This window comes from Schistocerca gregaria, chromosome X (genome assembly GCF_023897955.1).
Source record: "Schistocerca gregaria isolate iqSchGreg1 chromosome X, iqSchGreg1.2, whole genome shotgun sequence".
Taxonomy (NCBI): domain Eukaryota; kingdom Metazoa; phylum Arthropoda; class Insecta; order Orthoptera; family Acrididae; genus Schistocerca; species Schistocerca gregaria.
This window is the reverse complement of record NC_064931.1, coordinates 56,233,590-56,252,834: the sequence shown is the minus strand read 5'-3', so window position 1 is coordinate 56,252,834 and position 19,245 is coordinate 56,233,590. Positions and strand designations below refer to the sequence as shown.

At 41.1% G+C, this 19,245-nt stretch overlaps 1 protein-coding gene across 2 annotated transcripts in view; it reads left to right on the top strand.

The window, feature by feature from the left end:
* LOC126299280 (cytokine receptor-like) overlaps positions 1-19,245 on the top strand; it is a 431,253-nt gene that overhangs the window by 156,861 nt on the left and 255,147 nt on the right. For both annotated transcript variants that reach the window (XM_049991064.1, XM_049991063.1), the window contains one exon: positions 13,459-13,740. In XM_049991064.1, coding sequence (XP_049847021.1) covers positions 13,459-13,740 — 282 coding nt within the window. The remainder of the gene's footprint in view (positions 1-13,458; positions 13,741-19,245) is intronic.

The window sequence follows — 19,245 nt, the reverse complement described above, 5'->3', positions numbered from 1 at the left end:
CTGGGTATTAATGGTGAGAAAGAGTCTTAAAACGGTCTGGAATGAGCTACGTGCAAACATCAGTACACTTAAATCTGCAATAAGGACTGTAAATGCAACGATAGACTTTAACCAGAAAGGTTCAGTAGGGGACCTAGTGGGTTTCACAAAAGGGCAGCTTTAGAAGAAGCATCCTAGTAAATTTTACAAGTAAGATCATACTGTGGACATAGTGCCTGTCAGCACAATCCGAGTCGAGTGTGACATTCCAACAAACTCTTATCTCAACGACAGTCTAATTCATACTATTCGTGGATTCTTCCGCTCAGTTGCAACGGGGTGTAAGATCGTTGAGACTCCTGCCAATGCAGTATACCTTCCAGTGACAGCTCAGACATTGAACTATTTGGAGCTGTGTATTGTGGACCAGAATAATCAACTAGTTGACTTTCGTGGTGAGGAAATCATTGTACGATTACATCTAAGGATGGGCATATGGTATAAAATCTGTGTACGCAATCTACAGCATGTCACTTCGCTGCCAAACCGCAAAGTAATAACACGTACGAACTACGAGTTTCTTAAATCAGTTGGCTTGAAACCTCACAGTGACGTCCTCACTCAATATAACAAGTCCAGTGTTGAATGATGAGACGTCAGGAATACTCCTCGCATAAGCCTTACGATTCAACCACATTTAACAAGAACGATGAAATTAGGATTGTCATCCAGCACCGAGACGCGCTAACGCTTCCATCAAGAGTTTCATATATTTAGAGGAGTCATTCAACAAAACTGACGGCAGCGATACAGTTGGATCCAAGCTTACACGTAACGCTTTAGCATTCCTGTTCCAAGAGATACGCTGTGAACTCAATGGGTCTGAGATCGGCCATACACGAAATGTTGGCATAACATCAACCCTTAAAACATACGTCTCTGCACCACCCGCGGATTTTCATAGTTTAGAAAATGCGGGGTGGTTCATAGGCAATTCAAAGGATGGAACATTTGCAGAGTAGAAGCCATTTACTAGATTCATCACACTTGCGTTTTATGCTGATAGAAGAGGAAATTTAGTAAATGATTCCACTGTGTTTGACAACTGCAAGTTAACTAATCCCACAGTCTGCCTGAATTCAGAATTCTACCCATATGGCGGTTTATACCTGCAGTGGAATGAAATTGTATACAGCCTAGCATATGTCATCTGTGCAAGGGTTCGAGCTTCTTAATATGAAAGTGCTAAAGAAGAAGGAGAAGAGTGTCTTCTCAGTCCACTGCAGTTCAAGGAGCTATCACCAAACTTCGTAACAGACTGCTCCTAAACAGAACGAGTCTCCACCTATAAATGTGCGAATTGAATTTGAATCTTCAACAAATTTCCCAAAACGTACTGCCATATATGCTCTAGTAGTACATGACTGTGGGATCAATTATTGCCCCGCTCACTGGTGTTGTGCAATGAGCTGTATAAATGAACAGGTGCAGCACCATACCTAGAGCATTCCACAATGGCATCTCAAGGCGTGAACATCACTCCAGACGCTCAGGGCTTCTATGTGGTGAGCGTAAAAAGTTCATATTTAAAGATCTTGCATTCACAGCATACACAGGAATAATAGAGACATTCTCAGCAAACATTGCATCACTGATGTCTTTCAGGTATATGAATTGTGCTAAGACACAGAAGAGTGCAAAGTTTTTAACACATTTCTACCATGGAATTCACTGGGATGATCCTGGCATACCCTATAAAGATATGACGACCTCACGGATACCGTCACCTATGTGAAGGGCAAGGAGAAGATCTCATGGATGTGTCGAATATTTAAATTTGTTGCTATTCCAGACCTGGAATTCTACAGGTGTCCTTCTCTCCATCGACTCAAGAGGAAGAAGAAGAAGAAGAAGATTTATGAAAATAGTGTTGCTGTGTTAGCTTATGAAAATGTAAAGCTACTTTTAAGTTGGATGAGAAATAAGTGAATTTTTACCTCCCAACCTCTGTGTCCTTTTTTTTCAACCCCGTTACTGCTTTACCGTGTACAGTTTAACCACTTGCCATGTCTGTGGCTTTCTTCAAGTACAGGATATATAATTTTAGACATGTGTGATATATATATGTTTGGAAGCGGACATGGTCATGCCCCCCCCCCCCCTCTCCATCTTACACTTCACCTCCTTAACAGCAGTCATCTTCAGCAAAACTAACGTCATTTGTGACCTGAACTGCCTTTATGTACTTATAAGCACATAATAAATGGTTCAAATGGCTCTGAGCACTATGGGACTTAACATCTGAGTTCATCAGTCCCGTAGAACTAAGAACTACTTAAACCTAACTAACCTAACGACATCACACACATCCATGCCCAAGGCAATATTCGAACCTGTGACCGTTGCGGTCGCTCGGTTCCAGACGGAAGCGCCTAGAACCGCTCGGCCACCCCGGCCAGCATACGTACATAATACAACAAGAGATAGGTTTTTTTGTAAATAACAACAACAAAGACGCATGGTGAAGAATTTTTTCTTCGTTTATTCTGTTCACACAAATACAATATAGTTCTCGAGGTAGCATATAATTCTTGAGGTACAGTGTAGTTTTTGAGGTACAATATTGTATTCTTGAGGTATAAATTGACTCTGCTATTCCAGTGCAGAAATATTTTTAACTCACTCGCTACAACAATAACACTGGTCAGAATTTTTTTTTTTAATCTACGCCAGAACCTAATGTGGAGATACTTTCTTAACTACAACTAAATTCCACAGCCCCAGTAGCGTAGCTTTTACAATAATTCTGATGGACTGTGCACACTTAGAATCTAATTCAACAGCCCCAATAGAAAAGGTTTTTACAATAAAAATTCTGATGGACTGTGAGCAATACAGGGTGTTACAAAAAGACACAGCCAAACTTTCGGGAACATTCCTCACACACAAATAAAGAAAAGATGTTACGTGGACATGTGTCCGGAAACGCTTAATTTCCATGTTAGAGCTCATTTTAGTTTCGTCAGTATGTACTGTACTTCCTCGATTCACCGCCAGTTGGCCCAATTGAAGAAAGGTAATGTTGACTTCTGTGCTAGTGTTGACATGCTGCTCATTGCTCTACAGTACTAGCATCAGGCACATCAGTACGTAGCATCAACAGGTTAGTGTTCATCACGAACGTGGTTTTGCAGTCAGTGCAATGTTTACAAATGCGGAGTTGGTAGATGCCCATTTGATGTATGGATTAGCACTGGGCAATAGCCGTGGCGCGGTACGTTTGCATCGAGACAGATTTCCAGAACGAAGGTATCCCGACAGGAAGACGTTCGAAGCAATTGATCGGCGTCTTAGGGAGCACGGAACATTCCAGCCTATGACTCGCGACGGGGGAAGACCTAGAACGACGAGGACACCTGCAATGGACGAGGCAATTATTCGTGCAGTTTACGATAACCCTAATGTCAGCGTCAGAGAAGTTGCTGCTGTACAAGCTAACGTTGACCACGTCACTGTATGGAGAGTGCTACGGGCGAACCAGTTTTTTCCGCACCATGTACAGCGTGTGCAGGCACTGTCAGCAGCTGATTGGCTTCCACGGGTGTCAATCCACATTTCAATGCAAATGCTCTCTTTACGGATGAGGCTTCATTCCAACGTGATCAAATTGTAAATTTTCACAATCAACATGTGTGGGCTGACGAGAATTCGAACGCAGTTGTGCAATCACGTCATCAACACAGATTTTCTGTCAACGTTTGGGGAGGCATTGTTGGTGATGTCTTGATTGGGCCCCATGTTCTTCCACCTACGCTAAATGGAGCACGTTATCATGATTTCATACGGGATACTCTACCTGTGCTGCTAGAACATGTGCCTTTACTAGTACGACACAACATGTGGTTCATGCACGATGGAGCTCCTCCACATTTCAGTCGGAGTGTTCGTACGCTTCTCAATAACAGATGCGGTGACCGATGGATTGGTAGAGGCGGACCAATTCCATGGCCTCCACGCTCTCCTGACCTCAACCCTCTTGACTTTCATTTATAGGGGCATTTGAAAACTCTTGTCTACACAACACCGGTACCAAATGTAGAGACTCTTCGTGCTCGTATTGTGGACGGCTGTGATACAATACGCCATTCTCCAGAGCTGCATCAGCGCATCAGGGATTCCATGCGACGGAGGGTGTATGCATGTATCATCGCTAACGGAGGACATTTTGAACATTTTCTATCACAAAGTGTTTGAAGTCACGCTGGTACGTTCTGTTGCTGTGTGTTTCCATTCCATGATTAATGTGATTTGAAGAGTAGTAATAAAATGAGCTCTAACATGGATAGTAAGCGTTTCCGGACACATGTTCACATAACATATTTTGTTTCTTTGTGTGTGAGAAATGTTTCCTGAAAGTTTGGCCGTAACTTTTTGTAACATCCTGTATATGTTACAGTCAAAACCCATTTTTTGTTGCCGGCCGGATTGGCCGAGCGGTACTACGCGCTACAGTCTGGAGCCGCGCTACCGCTGCGGTCGCAGGTTCGAATCCTGCCTCGGGCATGGATGCGCGTATTGTCCTTAGGTTAGTAAGGTTTAAGTAGTTCTAATTTCTAGGGGACTGATGACCTCAGCAGTTAAGTCCCATAGTGCTCAGAGCCATTTGAACCATTTTTAGTTAGAACGCGTTCTTACTAGTTAAAACTAGTTTCTACTGAGCCACTTCGTAAAAACGCGTTTTGCCTAGTTAAAACTAGTTTTAACTGACTTTCGCTTTTGACCAGCAGTAAATTCTAGTTGTAACTAAGGCTATCAGTATCAACTTGTTTCAACTAGAAAGAACACGTTCTAATTAAAAAACGGGTTTTGGCTGTAACATGTGTTATGGCATACCCAACAAATTGTATTGCAGGTATGTATTTCTGAATTGATTTTATTAATTAAGGACAAATCTCAGACATATTCATTACTTCATTGGTTTAATGCTCTGAAAATGTTGCTAACTATTCAGGTAATTAATTAATATTTTAAGTTTTAATACTTACATTGTAACATATTTTATAATATGTACTAAGTACCTAATCGCCTTTCAAACAAGCTAATTAAAAGTTCTCTTCCAGATCCGAATTCGACGTGTCCAAAGAGAAATTCTTGCTGCTGGAAGATGTGCCAGAGACAAAGGTATCATTAAGAACTACTGGCAAGATGGCAGCCTTAGGATCAGGACAAGGATTTGTTCACTGTGTGTGTAAGAAGGCATGTATTTCATAAAGGTGCTTTTGTAGGAAAAAAGGAAACCTTTGTAACCCAAAATATCATGACAGTTTGCTTTGCAGTAACAAATAATAAAAATTTAATTATTAAATTCTTTTGGTACGTTTGTCTGTTATTAAGACTGTAGAAAAAAAAAAAAAAAGAAAGAAAGAAAATGGCTCAAATGGCTCTGAGCACTATGTGAGTTGTTAACATCGATGGTCATCAGTCCCCTAGAACTTAGAACTACTTAAACCTAACTAGCCTAAGGATATCACACAACACCTAGCCATCACGAGGCAGAGAAAATCCCTGACTCCGCCGGGAATCGAAGCCGGGAACCCGGGCGTGGGAAGCGAGAATGCTACCGCACGACCACGAGATGCACGCAAGACTGTAGCAACTTTTGTCAAACATATGAGTAATTAATATACTTTTACTGTATGATTATTTTGTTTCCACTTTAGTAACTAATGCTGTTAATATATGGTTCTGTAATGTTCCTTACAATGTTTCTTCAGTGTATGGTTATTTTTGTATTACTGTAGTTAATATCTATGACTTAGATGTATGATCAATATTCTGAATAAATATTGCATTGCACAATAGAAAAATGCTGTTTTTTATTTCAGTCAACACTTAGTTGCTCTTAATTTTAATATTTGCCCCTAAATATAGTGAAAACTAGTTCTGTCTAGTTTAGTTGGAACACGTTCTAGTTGAAACTAGTTCATATTGATAGCTTTAGTTAGAACTAGAATTTACTGCTGGTCAAAAGCAAAAGTCAGTTAAAACTAGTTTTAACTAGATAAAACGCGTTTTGACGAAGTGACTCAGTATAAACTAGTTTTAACTAGTAAGAATGTGTTAACTAAAAACGGGTTTTGACTATAACATTCATACACTTAAAAACTATTCTGACTTGGATGGCTAGCGGCAGGTGAAAAACTTGAAAACTAATCTATTTACAAGACGCGCATGGTGCATATATATAGGTTGCGTATGAATCAATAAATAAATACACAAATATTTTTTTGTTTATGCTTTATTAAATATTTTTTGTTTACAATTTTTGTAAACTTCTTCTGTCACACATGGATAAGGATAAAACAGTTTTTCCTGTTTTATCCTTTTTTCCGAACATGCTGTATGTATATACACGCGTACGTAATACTCATAAATATTTACATGACACACACACACACACACACACACACACACACACACACACACACACACACACAGAATTACTTACAATCAGTGTCCCCAACCCTTATCTCGCTACAAGTGAGTAATGTGAGTACGGGAGTGTTTCAATCCTGTCATCAGAAAGGACCCTTTTATCGTCATGAGGCGACAGGCCGATTTTAGACTGTAGCACTCTGTACACCTCGTGTCCTCTCGATCGAATGCTGGTCTGCCGTACCATATACGGCGACTGCAGTGAAGCACCACGAGCACCACTGCACAGGAACCGCAAATAGTCTTCGATATAGAGGGCTCTGGATGCCATATGACGCACACCCTTAGGCCGCTTCTGGGTGGCACTTCCAATGTGTGATACGCATACCTTTTTGAGCATAGACCTACAAACTCCACAATCGACAGTCCATTTGCTTTTGTCCTTCATAAGACTGACAACATTCTTGTTCAGTGGAATAATACCATAAGGATTACCGGCCGTGTATGAGGACGTGTCGAATTCATTACCGTGGCACCTCATTACTTCATATGGACCGCAGTTCTTCACCCAATAGATGAAGCTATCTGTATCCATATAAAGTAAATTAGGATCTGCAAAATGAAAGCGTCCTATGTTGAGTTGGGATAGTGATAATTATCAGCTTCAGAGAAGAGCAGCAAGTTTACATGCAACTCACGCTCACTGGAAAATTTTGAGAAACGGAGGGGGCCGACGACAATATGCTTGTCTTGCTCATCTGACCTGCTTTTCCTCTCCACGCCATAAACGTGAACCGATATTCCAGTATTCTGCACCTCAGATTTAGGTATGTCCTAGATCTTCTGGATACCATCAAAGTTATAACACCTACGAATATTATCACCTACATGGTATGTACTGGGACGCTCAGGACGATCGCTATGATCTTACTTTCTTTAACGAGCCAGGACTGACCGTGCAAAACAAGCCTGATCCTTTGAATTTTCGGCATTAATACATACGTGCTTATTAGCTATATCTTTAGGGAAATCGATACAGCTTGACCCTCCATTTTTAAGATCATAGACATGTGTACGGATGTCCGAGTGTAGTATTCGGTCGAGTGCTTTAGCTGACCCTGTGACTAACATCTCGGAAAACCAGGCCAGTATAGCACTCGAGGTGGATTTACGAAACCACTCGGCGATTGACGTGTTCTGTGTAATCGTGCCATTCCCCCCCCCCCCCCCCCCCCCCCCCCCAAAGATAATGAAGAGTTGTCTCTTCAACACCGGAATCAACTTGGGAGAGGGGAAGCTGCGATAATTCGATGCAGAGTACCACACTGCATTTAATGACGGGATACCGCGTATCATTGACTACTTTGAGAAGCTCCACTACCACGACAGGAAGGCACGCACTTAGAAAACTAACAGGGTCGCGGTACCCTGTTGCGCCTTTGGTGACAAAGGCACAAGGAAGTCTGGCTCGCAGTCACCGAGTATTGTAGCTGTGCTATAGTATGTCCTTCACTAAAGGGACGGGAGAGAGAACTGCACTAGCCACATAATCTTTTCTGTTACTATTAAAGCTATTCTGAGTCCACCCTGTTGATAATGGTGTTGGGGAAGGGCAAGTCGGTATGCACTGAGGTACACACACCTTACGTTTACACCGATTCTGAAGAGGCTGATACGATGATGATGATGACGGAGGAGGATACTGAGGTACTACCGGGGCAGACCGATGGAACAGCTGAGCTGTAGTGATGGTTTCCGGTGCTGTTGTTGATACTGCTGCAGATCCGACCCGGTGGTGGTTCGTTGCTCGGCCCACGGACGTCAGAGCGGTGGCGGTCTCGCACAGGGACTAAGGGCGCCCTTACAGGCTTTCGGGAGGAAGAAGGCTTAGCCACTACCGGTGTGCGAGCCACACTGTATTGCGGCTGCGGAGACACGATCGCTTTAGAAAAAGAGATAAAAAAATAGTTAAGTACATTGCTTACCGCTGCTGATGCAGTGAAAGAAAGAATTCTGACGGTCTCAAGGTTGTAAGCAGAGTGAGTAATTACCTTTTTCTCTCTGGCTCCAAGACATTAAGACTTCATCAGGCGACTCCACCACACTCTCAAAGAAGTCATCGTCATCATCATCTAATAGGGCCTTTCCTCCTCCTCCTCTTGTTCAATGGCCCTTTGTCTGACCCATTCAGGCATGTCATCATCCCCGTCAGATTCGGCATCTGGCAACTGGTTTGTCTCGCCTACAACACCTACAACAAACAAGATATATAAATCGAAAAACAAGTATGAAATAAGAAAATTTTGAATCGTTGCTATACAAGAAAAAAATTACAATGAAAATTATAGTTACATGGCAATCCTGGCTGTGAAACCACCACAGGAGGCTGGACTTCCAGAGTCTGCCACGGTCCAGCCCCCTCCTGTCTCTCCTCACACTCCAAGATAAAATCTTGGAGTTGTACTATAATAAGGAGAAGGAATTCATAAGGCGAATTAACATACACACGAAAATTTACACTCAAAATACAAATTATTTATTCACTTGGTAATCCTGTCTCCATAACTCTACGCCCCTTGCCACTACATTCTGAATCGTTGCTTCTGCTACCTCCCTTCATCTTGGGGAGAAAAAAAAAACATGTACACACAGAGATGACGGTACGCACAACACCGTGGGCAGCAGCGAACTGAGGACAAAGGAGGCTGGTTGTGAGTTTATATGTAGATCGAGGCGACCAATGAGAGAGCTTCATTTGAATGTACTGCCAATGAGAAGCTTTTATGGAACGTCACTATTTCGGGACCATCGTCTCTCTTTCCAAATAACGAGAATGCTTTTATGTTTAACGGTGTTTTCGCAACCGTGCACATACACGATGAAGGCTTTTAGCGGTGAGAAGTTTACCGTTTCTAAGACGTATGTTGAAAGCAGGACATTACAATTTCCAGGAAGGGTAACACGTGATGCCTCTATAGGACTTTCAGCAAGAATGCAATCGGTGTTATTCTGGGATATTTTCTTGAACTGGTCCTATCAGGACCAGAATATCTATGGCGACAAGCTGAGACATCACGAAAGCTCCTACGAAAGTGACCGTTAACTATTTCTGCGGAACTTTACTATTTCCGAGAGATAGACTTGGCTCTATTTATTTTACATAGACATGTGACGTCAGCATAACATTGAGAACCGTTTAGCTGCACCTGCGTGGGTGAGTCGCTAGGCAAAGATCTCTCGTTTGACGCTGGACCGGCAGATACGCGTGGTGGCTGGGTAAACACGTACCTGGCTGGCAGGGTCTCGTATGGGGGATCACTGTCCCATTAGATCGCTAGGAAGAATGCACCCTGTATTATTCTGGGAAGGATTGCAACAGATTTCTAAAGCGCATCCAGAGGGAGACTTGGCTGTTATTTACATAGACATATGACGTCAGTATAACATTGAGAACCTTTTAGCCTGTGAGGGTGAGCTGCTATGCAAACATGTCTCTCGGCTCTGGACCCGCAGTTATGCGTCAGCCACAGTGGTTAGGTGAACACGTGGGCATCCAGAGGGAGACTTGGCTCTTATTTACAAAGACATGTGATGTCAGTACAACACTCGAAGAATTGTAACTGTATACCCAAAACTAGAGGCGACGTTCACCTGCTGGCAGCGGCGTGGTAGTGATGGCTCGCGTGCTGGTGTTCGTCTCCCCAGCACTGGCTTGCGTCCGGCTGGCCCTGCAAAGCGCGTGTCCTCAATAGCACAAGTTCCCTCGACCCGATCGCCGGAGTAGCCGTCTGTCGAGGTCTAATTAGACCGATAATGGAGTACGCATGCCCTGTATGGGGTTACGATAGAACGGCTACAAAAGATACAGAACAGGATGTTCCGACGAGCCCTAAATACACCATCCCGTTTCCCTACTGCAGACCTTCACATAGCTGCTGATGTAGAGAAATTGCAGACACGATTCCGCACCCTGGCGGAACAATTCTACGCCAACGTGGTAAGATCGGAAAACGAACTCGCTAGGTCAATACGACCAAACCCAAGACCGATATAAAAGACCCAAATCGCTACTCACTGAGTGGCAATAAAGAAAAACATGTTCTAAAAGAAAAGAATTCACAAAAGAAAAAGTACATTCACTCCTCACTCGAAAAATCGAAGGAAATGTCCGAAAGGGACAATAACCTTCACAATAAATCCTCTATGGCTAGAGGAAGAAATTAGAGAGAGAGAGAGAGAGAGAGAGAGAGAGAGAGAGAGAGAGAGAGAGCAAAGCGCATGTGTGGCGTTGGCATTGGAACCTCTGCAGGGAACGGTTCGCTGATATGTGGCGGTCGAATTTCTTAGCGATAGTTCGCAAGCGTTTCTTACATACAATGATTGTTTGTGCAGTGTATTATATTCGGCGTTGTGTGTGTGTTGGTAGAGCGTTAAATATGCATTATTTTTTTACAATTTCACGAGTAGTGGACGTGCCTGTTGCATTATTTTGTGAATAGGTCTTTAGGCTGTGCAATGTTGGACAGTTTACAATTAGTAAGCGTGTTTGCATGCATTATTTTGACAATTTACCAGTTGTTTTCGTGTCTGCACATCAGTGTACTGCATCATTTCGGTGATTTACGAGTAGTTTGCAGGTCTGTAGGCTATTTACTGTGACCTCAAGCACGCCAGGGTGAGTGTTTTGTATCAGTGTAGTGCATGAACTACGTGAAATCCATCGCTAAATAAATTGTTCAAAAATAAATAAGATACAATCCTTCCTATCCAGCAACCCAGAACGGGGTGAGTGCATTTCTCGCCATTTTCCCCCCAGACCGCCATGGGACGACAGCGCTCTCTGGTGGTAGTACTGTGTACTAGGTCAGTTGGACTATGGGCCTTATTGTGAACACACTGGATGGAGCTACTGCCTATGAAAACTCTAATTGTTTACATAAAGACTGTGTGAAAAATAAAGACTTACTTCCATCCTACCCAGCTGCTCAGCTCAGGATGAGCCCTTTTCCCGCCAATTCCAAAGAAGATATGACAGTCGGATGACTTAGGTTAGTGGAGGTAGCCCAAATGACCTATTTTCCTGCCAAAATTTGAATTCCCCATGTCACTGCGACGTTGCCATAACTATCGCCACTAAGACGTTTGTGAGCTTTGTTTTCAATAATATCGCAACCATTACTATTTATTGGCTAATTAAAACACATGAGCCTATGGGAGGTTAGCATACTTCTACTGTGCTCTGGATCGAGCCAAAATTTAAGATGGTTTGATGATTACAGTCACAAAAAATGAATAATACTGTATTTCGCAACAAGGTGAGGTTAGTTCTTCTCAATCATGGTTATAACTGTGGAGGGAGCAGTCGCTGCATAAAAATGCGAGCTCATAGTTTTTGCATATAAGCCCAGCCTCCACTGTCCCATTTCTCTCTGGCTTTTCCAGTGTCTACGATGGGAACATCAGGTTAATTTGAATAAATCGAGTTACACGTTCTTTAAATATATGCAGTACTTCACTATAGTACTCTCCTGTTATTTCTGTGTGTAGCTGATAGGATCCTGTGAGCGTGCCGTTAATCAAAACACAAACCAAACATGACGGATTTAATGTATTTAGAAGAGGCAGTCAAATGAAGACGAGACAGAGGGCAATAAAGTAAGTAATATATTTATTATTTCAAAAGTAATCACCATAACCTTTAATACGTTTATCTCACTGTGAGAAAAGACGGTCAGTGCCTTCATGGGAAAGCCGGCCGGAGTGGCCGTGCGGCTCTAAGCGCTACAGTCTGGAGCCGAGCAACAGCTACGGTCGGAGGTTCGAATCCTGCCTCGGGCATGGATGTATGTAATGTCCTTAGGTTAGTTAGGTTTAATTAGTTCAAAGCTCTAGGCGACTCATGACCTCAGAAGTTAAGTCGCATTGTGCTCAGAGCCAATCTTCCAATCTTCCTTCATGGGAAAATGTTTAGCGATTCTCTGCGGAACCGCGATCGTACCCAGGCTTGCATCTCTTCATCCGAAGCAAATCGACGGCTACGAATGCCTTTCTTCGGGACTCCAAAACTATGGAAATCGACTGATGAGAGATCGGAAACCTATGGAAGATGTGTAGGGGCTTACCGGCGAAACTTCTACAATGTATTAGAAACAACCTTGGCAACATGTGGGCAGAAGTTTGTCAAAGTTGTTTCGCCTACTCTGCAGAGTTTTGCTGTGAAGTCCTTAAACATCGTCCATGCATTTCCTATCTCCCCTCCTGCGATTTTCATATTTTTGGATATTCGTGGCCGTCGGTTTGATTCGGACGAAGAGCTTCATCCCTGGGTACAATTATGGTTCCGTAGGCAATCGTAAACATTTTCCATGAAATAATTGACCGTCTTTCTCACAGTGGAATAAATGTATTAACAGTTATGACAGTTACTTTTCAAATAATAAATAGTTTACTTAACTTCTTCTGTCGTTCTCGTTTCCATTTGAATACCCCTTATTATTTCGCCAATATAAGGATTTCAGCAGAATATGTTTCGGCTGGCAGTGTAACTACAGAGACGAACCCTTGTTATTTGGCGTTGACATCTTACTACTGAGGCTACGAGATCTCTCACTTTATCTATCTTAAATGTGTTTCCAAAGTTGATCAGTTGTTCTGACGCAGCCCCTTTACCGGATGAACCTCATAAGTTTGAGAGCGGTACGTCCCTTTTGCAGCCCAGTAGGTTCTCGTTTGTTTCATGAGACCTAAAAGGAATTGTAGTAATATCAGGACTTTCGGAGGACACGGTAGGTAAAGCGTCCACAGGTAACGATGTTCATAGTTCCCACTCATTCAGCAAAAGCGGCAGCCTCAAATCTACAGGCGCAAATGGAACAAGTTGATCCATGAACTGCATGTATAGATGGTATCTGTTAAGTGCCCAGTAACTAGAAACATCTGAACACCACAGAAAGAAATAAGAGTATTCACTATCTAGTAAGTTAAATGTCACATGTTAATTTCCTGTATTAATTTTTGATGCCTACTTTTTCTGTTTTTCTGTAGTGACAATTCCTAGAGGAGACATTATACTGGAGCATGGAAAGATTTTGGAAATATATTGCATTATTAATACGTCGCACAGGCTCTCAAAGGGCAGAAATGCCAGTCATTTACGGTTTTATAGGAACCAGAAGCTGTTAGGAAACGAAAATGTGAAAATACTTAATACCACGACGGCAAAGTTGACTGAAGCACCGGGGCCGTCGAAAAGTATATATGTATGCAAACTGGAAAGAAAACCACTCAAAGAATTACTAGTCTGCGCTAACATGGTCATCGTTGGCTGTAAGTATAACGCATCAAATACTTAACTCTGGTCAAAATTTTGCGTATACTTATTAATGGATAAAATTGAGTTAATGGCTGTTAAACTAACTTCTTTACAACATTTAGATCGCTCTAATTAAATTTTATCTCGTATAAACAACACTAAAGTCTCCTTAAGGCCATCTATCTTATAATTATATACGTTATGAGCGACATATTATAAGATTATATGTTGACATACGTTTGACATGTGTAATTCTTTGCTGGTACATTCAAGGATTTATCATTTTTTTCTGATAGCTTTCTTCGCCTTACCACTCGAATTAAAATACTGTACAACGGTCAAACTTCATCACATATACTGATTCTAGAGTTCACTGGACAGGATCATCATGAATTTAAGTGCACAGCAAGTGTTCATCACAGCCTGATGACATTCCTGAGAAGAGTGATTCCATGCCAAAGTGGTATTCAGAGCTTTTCTCATTGGTGGTTTCTCTAGTGGCATTCATCAGTAGGTATGGCAATTACTTTGAGACACACCCACTGTCACCAACTTAGGATGAAATGTATTCGCAGATGCGAATACGGACAACCATCAGCTGCATAGTGGAATGACGACAATGAAAATTTGTGCCAGACCGGGACTCCCGCTTATCGCGAGCGGTCGCCTTACTATTAGGCTATCACACGACGACCCAAACTTCCATGCATCGTGATAAGCGGGAAATACAGGTTCGACTCCGATTCCGGCACAAATTTTAATTGCCGTCGCTTCGTTATAAAGCTAATGGTTACCCACATTCGCAACTGCGAATTCATTTCATTTCGTAGTGGTTGTAGTCGCCGCAGTAACTGTTCCTTCTGACAGGCATGCATGTCCGTAGGGATTTTATATCGCACTTCTGAACAACACAGGGGCTGCAATATTGTAAACCTTAGGATGTCTCTGACCTACCGCACCAGCGCTTTTGGACGAAAACGTTACAGCCTGGCTTTTCTGAATTGTAGGTGAACCGTTGAAGGTGAAGTTAATTATGCATCGTACACTACCTGTAGTCTGCTATAAACTGGAAGAAATAAGGTGAACTTAGCAATCCGACTAGGGAAGGAGGTATGTAATTATTATAGTTCAATGGAGATCTTCAAACACAATTCTTTTTCTCAGGATAGTCTTTTGTTATGTTACGTTGATCGATGATGTCGTCAGAATAATATCTCTGGTGCCAACACTTCGAAAAAGTCTTAGGGAAAGGAACAGGAAATTTCTGGGATATTTGAAGCGTTTAAAAATCCAGAATTTGAGAACATAGTGTACAAATACTTTTTCTCGCACTTCTTAATTTAAATGAAGGAATATCTTTTCAATCTTAACAGCAAAAAACTACTATTTTATATTGGTATTAATCTTCTTATTTATAAATCATTACAAAGGAACAAATTTCCTTGTTTTGGCTATACTGTTCCTGCTTCTTTGTTTCTTGGTAACAATGTGCACTATAAATCAAGTATCTCATGGGTGATAAAAGGACGAGACTTAACAGACAGGCGTTAATGTTTTAGAGGCGCATGGAACACGTAATGTGTTAATAATGTCTTCTAACACGGTATAAAATGATAGCTCAAATACAGGAAACATGCGGGTGGAAATCAACTGCAGAGCTACTAACCAAAGTGCACGAACCCACTGGTACGATTGTGCTTAAAGCAAGGAGAAAAGCATTTTTTAGAACTTGTTACGGGACACCTACAATAAGCAAATGTCTTATTTTGTAACATCTAAAAAATCCTGGAGTTTTTAACGTTTGAGGGTAAAAAAACTTTAATTTGACTGTTACATCAAAATGAGCTACTGAACACATTCATTAGCCTATAAAATTATGTTTCTTTACGCGTTGTTTGCGCACCAGTACGTTACGAGGACGTGGCTGTAATATAATTAAATCGTTGTAAAAGCATAGCAAAACAGTTTTCAGAGAAAAAACGTTCAGTTTTCAGAAATCTGTCCAACAATAATAATTTTGAGTTGTATTTTCATTTGATATTATGTATTTCACTGTAGTGCCTCTTGTTTCTTGCAGATTCCAAGCAATTCCTAGAGCACCAAATATGTCATGATTAATGGTTAGCATAAAACGAATTTCGCCGTAAAAAATCTAAGAGTTTTTATATGATACGTGTAGGATACCGCTTGTAAGCATTAGGACTTCTTTCTTTACTTGTCACCTCACCAGTTTTAGCTCACAAGGAGTTTAAACTTCCCCCAAATCTCTAATTTTCAATGCGTATATAAATGAGCAACACTTCAGTTAAAGAATAATGGAGCTAATGGTAAACAACAGCCTCTTTACAAGCTAGTGTGCTACTGGATAATGACTGTAGAAAATCATGCCTCAAGCAAAAGAAGTAACAGTAATAGTAATCATACACATAGATTAGGATCTTCAACAGGTTACTCTTTAAATCTGTAGGTTAAAACTGGAATAATGTTTGTATAGTACGTCACTTAATTTAATGTTAAAAATTAGTATTTGTCATATTTTTCCTCATAAATCATTTGTATCATATTGGACTATGTTTTCATTTATTGAACATTCATTCAATGCAAATAATTAAACTGGATTTTGTGACTTAAAACAGACACTGTGAACACCTTAATAACAATAAAAAAATTTGAATGGGTTGATAACTTGAAAAATTTGCATGCTTTACAGGTTGCTGATAAAGCATATTAATGCGCTGTGTTATGAGTATGATTTTTTTTAATTCGAAGTAATGTCGTTGACTGTTTTACACACACCATATAAACATTAGTTTCATTAATATAAACGACATTTTTGTGGTATTATTGGCTCATTAGTGTCCATCTTTAACTAGCATCCACCATAATTCGAGCTTTCTGTTGATTTTATACTTCTTCCTCGATATTTATGAACTTAATAGCAAATACCTTCCAAGACAGGGAGGTGAGGCAATATCGCATCAGATTTGCATGCTGGATTGGTACTAAAATGAGATTTTCACTCTGCTGCGGAGTGTGTGCTGATATGAAATTTCCTGGCAGATTAAAACTGTGTGCCGGGCCGAGACTCGAACTCGGGACCTTTGCCTTTCGCGGGCAAGTGAGCTACCCATGCACGACTCACGCCCCGTCCTCACAGCTTCGCTTCTGCCAGTACCTCGTCTCCCACCTTCCAAACTTTACAGACGCTCTCCTGCGAACCTTGCAGAACTACCACTCCTTAAAGAAAGGATATTGCGGAGACATGGCTTAGCTACAGCCTGGGGGATGTTTCCAGAATGAGATTTTCACTCTGCAGCGTTTTGGATTGGTACTGTTTACTTGGAATAGCATCGAACCAGAGTGTACTTTTTATGCCATGACCTTCACTCAATTAAGCAAATACTTAGCTAATTCTCCATCTCCGCCTCAGAACCACGACACGCAAATAGTTTAAATTCAAAAGCGCGCAAAACAATGCTTATAAGATTCGCAGAGAAATATTTTCCGTTACTTTCCGTCTAACCTCACTTGAGTCATAAATTACCCTTTGTTGTAAATTGGCTCTACACTTACGCTGAATACACTTTATACATGGATCTAACACTTCATTTAATAAAACTTGTTGATTTATTAATTTTCCGCCCATAACACCATGATAAATCCCCACGAGAAGAATGAATAGGAGCTCTGTGGCGTTGTTTTATTCAAAACTAGACAAACATCACACTCACAACCTTCCATAAAAACACAACACATTATTCTATCACTCAGTGGAACTTCCTTTCACTTTTTATACGATTCCCTTCCTTAAACACTTTACCAACCGAGGAGTTGGGAGTGGTAAGATGCAGAGCCACAAGAAGCTTAGCATTTGAACCACAAAAGACAATTTTATTTTTGAAAGGCACTACAAATAGTTATTATGTATTTCTCTAACACGTCAAGACTGAGAAATTCAGACGACTGCTGGCAAATGAACAATACCGTTTTATAATTTGAAATCGAACAAGTTAACTTGAGATGTCGAACCACTGAGTTTCACCCTACTTCAATGGTTCTCTTTCAACACAGATTAACTAAAGCGCATTGTAAACAAAAACAAAGAGAAAACATTTGAATCAACAAGTGTTCCACAATAATAAATGCAACACGAATAAACGATTAGTTATTAGATCACAAGAGGCAATGAGCCACTATAATAAAACACAGTGAGATAAAAGAGCGACGATAAAATATGTATAAATAAAATTTAAAGAACAACACCCAGCTAGCTTCAACAACAACCCTAAGTACCAAAGTCAAATATTGTTACATTATAAACCGGGATTGGACCCGATGGTCAGGAATATCGGTAACATGGATAGGAAGAAACCTTTAGCAACGTCCACAGCTTGATTTTAAATTGAAACTAGTTAGGTTAGTCCTGTAAACAAATGTATGAACGAAATTTGAACAAGAGCCCTTACTGGGATCCTACAAAGGCAGGAAAACTGAACTTGCGTTTATGCTGAGTAAACAACAGATTACAGAAGCAACTCGTATAATATTCATAAATTTGCAACAGAGCTCAAGGCAAATAGATAGAAATAGCAGTGACATCAAAACATTTAACAATGCCAAAATTATTGAAACCAGTAAACTCCTTTTAAAGTTGAGTAATGAAATTTCGGGAGTACATTTGTCTAGGTATCATGTTTAAGTGATTAACATTTCAAGATCACAGATTAATGTAAGCGCGAGATAATCGATTTCCAGTGTGAAATGCTGGTTCATTAACAATCGGTGTAACTGCAAACAAGCAGACGTGCATGCATTGCAATGTACAGGTGCCAGATGTCAGTTTGTAGGATGGAGTTTCACGTCATGATGGTATTCCCTCCCGGTAGTGGCACCTAGCTGTCCGGAGCGCGGTCTTCTTGCGACCGTACGTTCTCGTGACACCGCTGTTAGCAATCATGAACAGTGGCTACATTTCTGCCAAGTCTTTCTGCAGGGTAGCAGAAGGAACATTCAGTTTCTAGTAGCCCTATTACACCACCTCGTTCAAACACAGTGACCGAGCGAGATGGCAGAGTGGTAAGCGCACTGGACTCGCATCCGAGAGGACGAAGGTTCAAACCTGCGTCCAGCTATCCTGATTTAGGTCTTCCGTGATTTCCCTAAATCGCTTCAGACAACTGGCGGAATGGTTCATTTTGTAGCGTTGCAAGTTGTTCCGAGCGAACGTATGTTTTAGGATAGCTTGCTGGATGTAACTTCTGAGGCTGTCATCTACCAGCGTAACCGAGAGACACACGAGAATCTGTCACTGCCTGTCGTGGGAAAGCTATTCGAGGTCTCTTACTGGACGCGTACATTCACCACCTATAAGAACCTGAATAAGTGATATTAAATATTATTAAGTCATTTTCAAAATCGGTCCCTTTTGTTATTCAGGAGAAGATTGTATAAAAATTTCAACATTTTAACTATCATAGTTTCGGAGAGTGAAAAAATTACTAAAAAGTAAAAAAACGGCA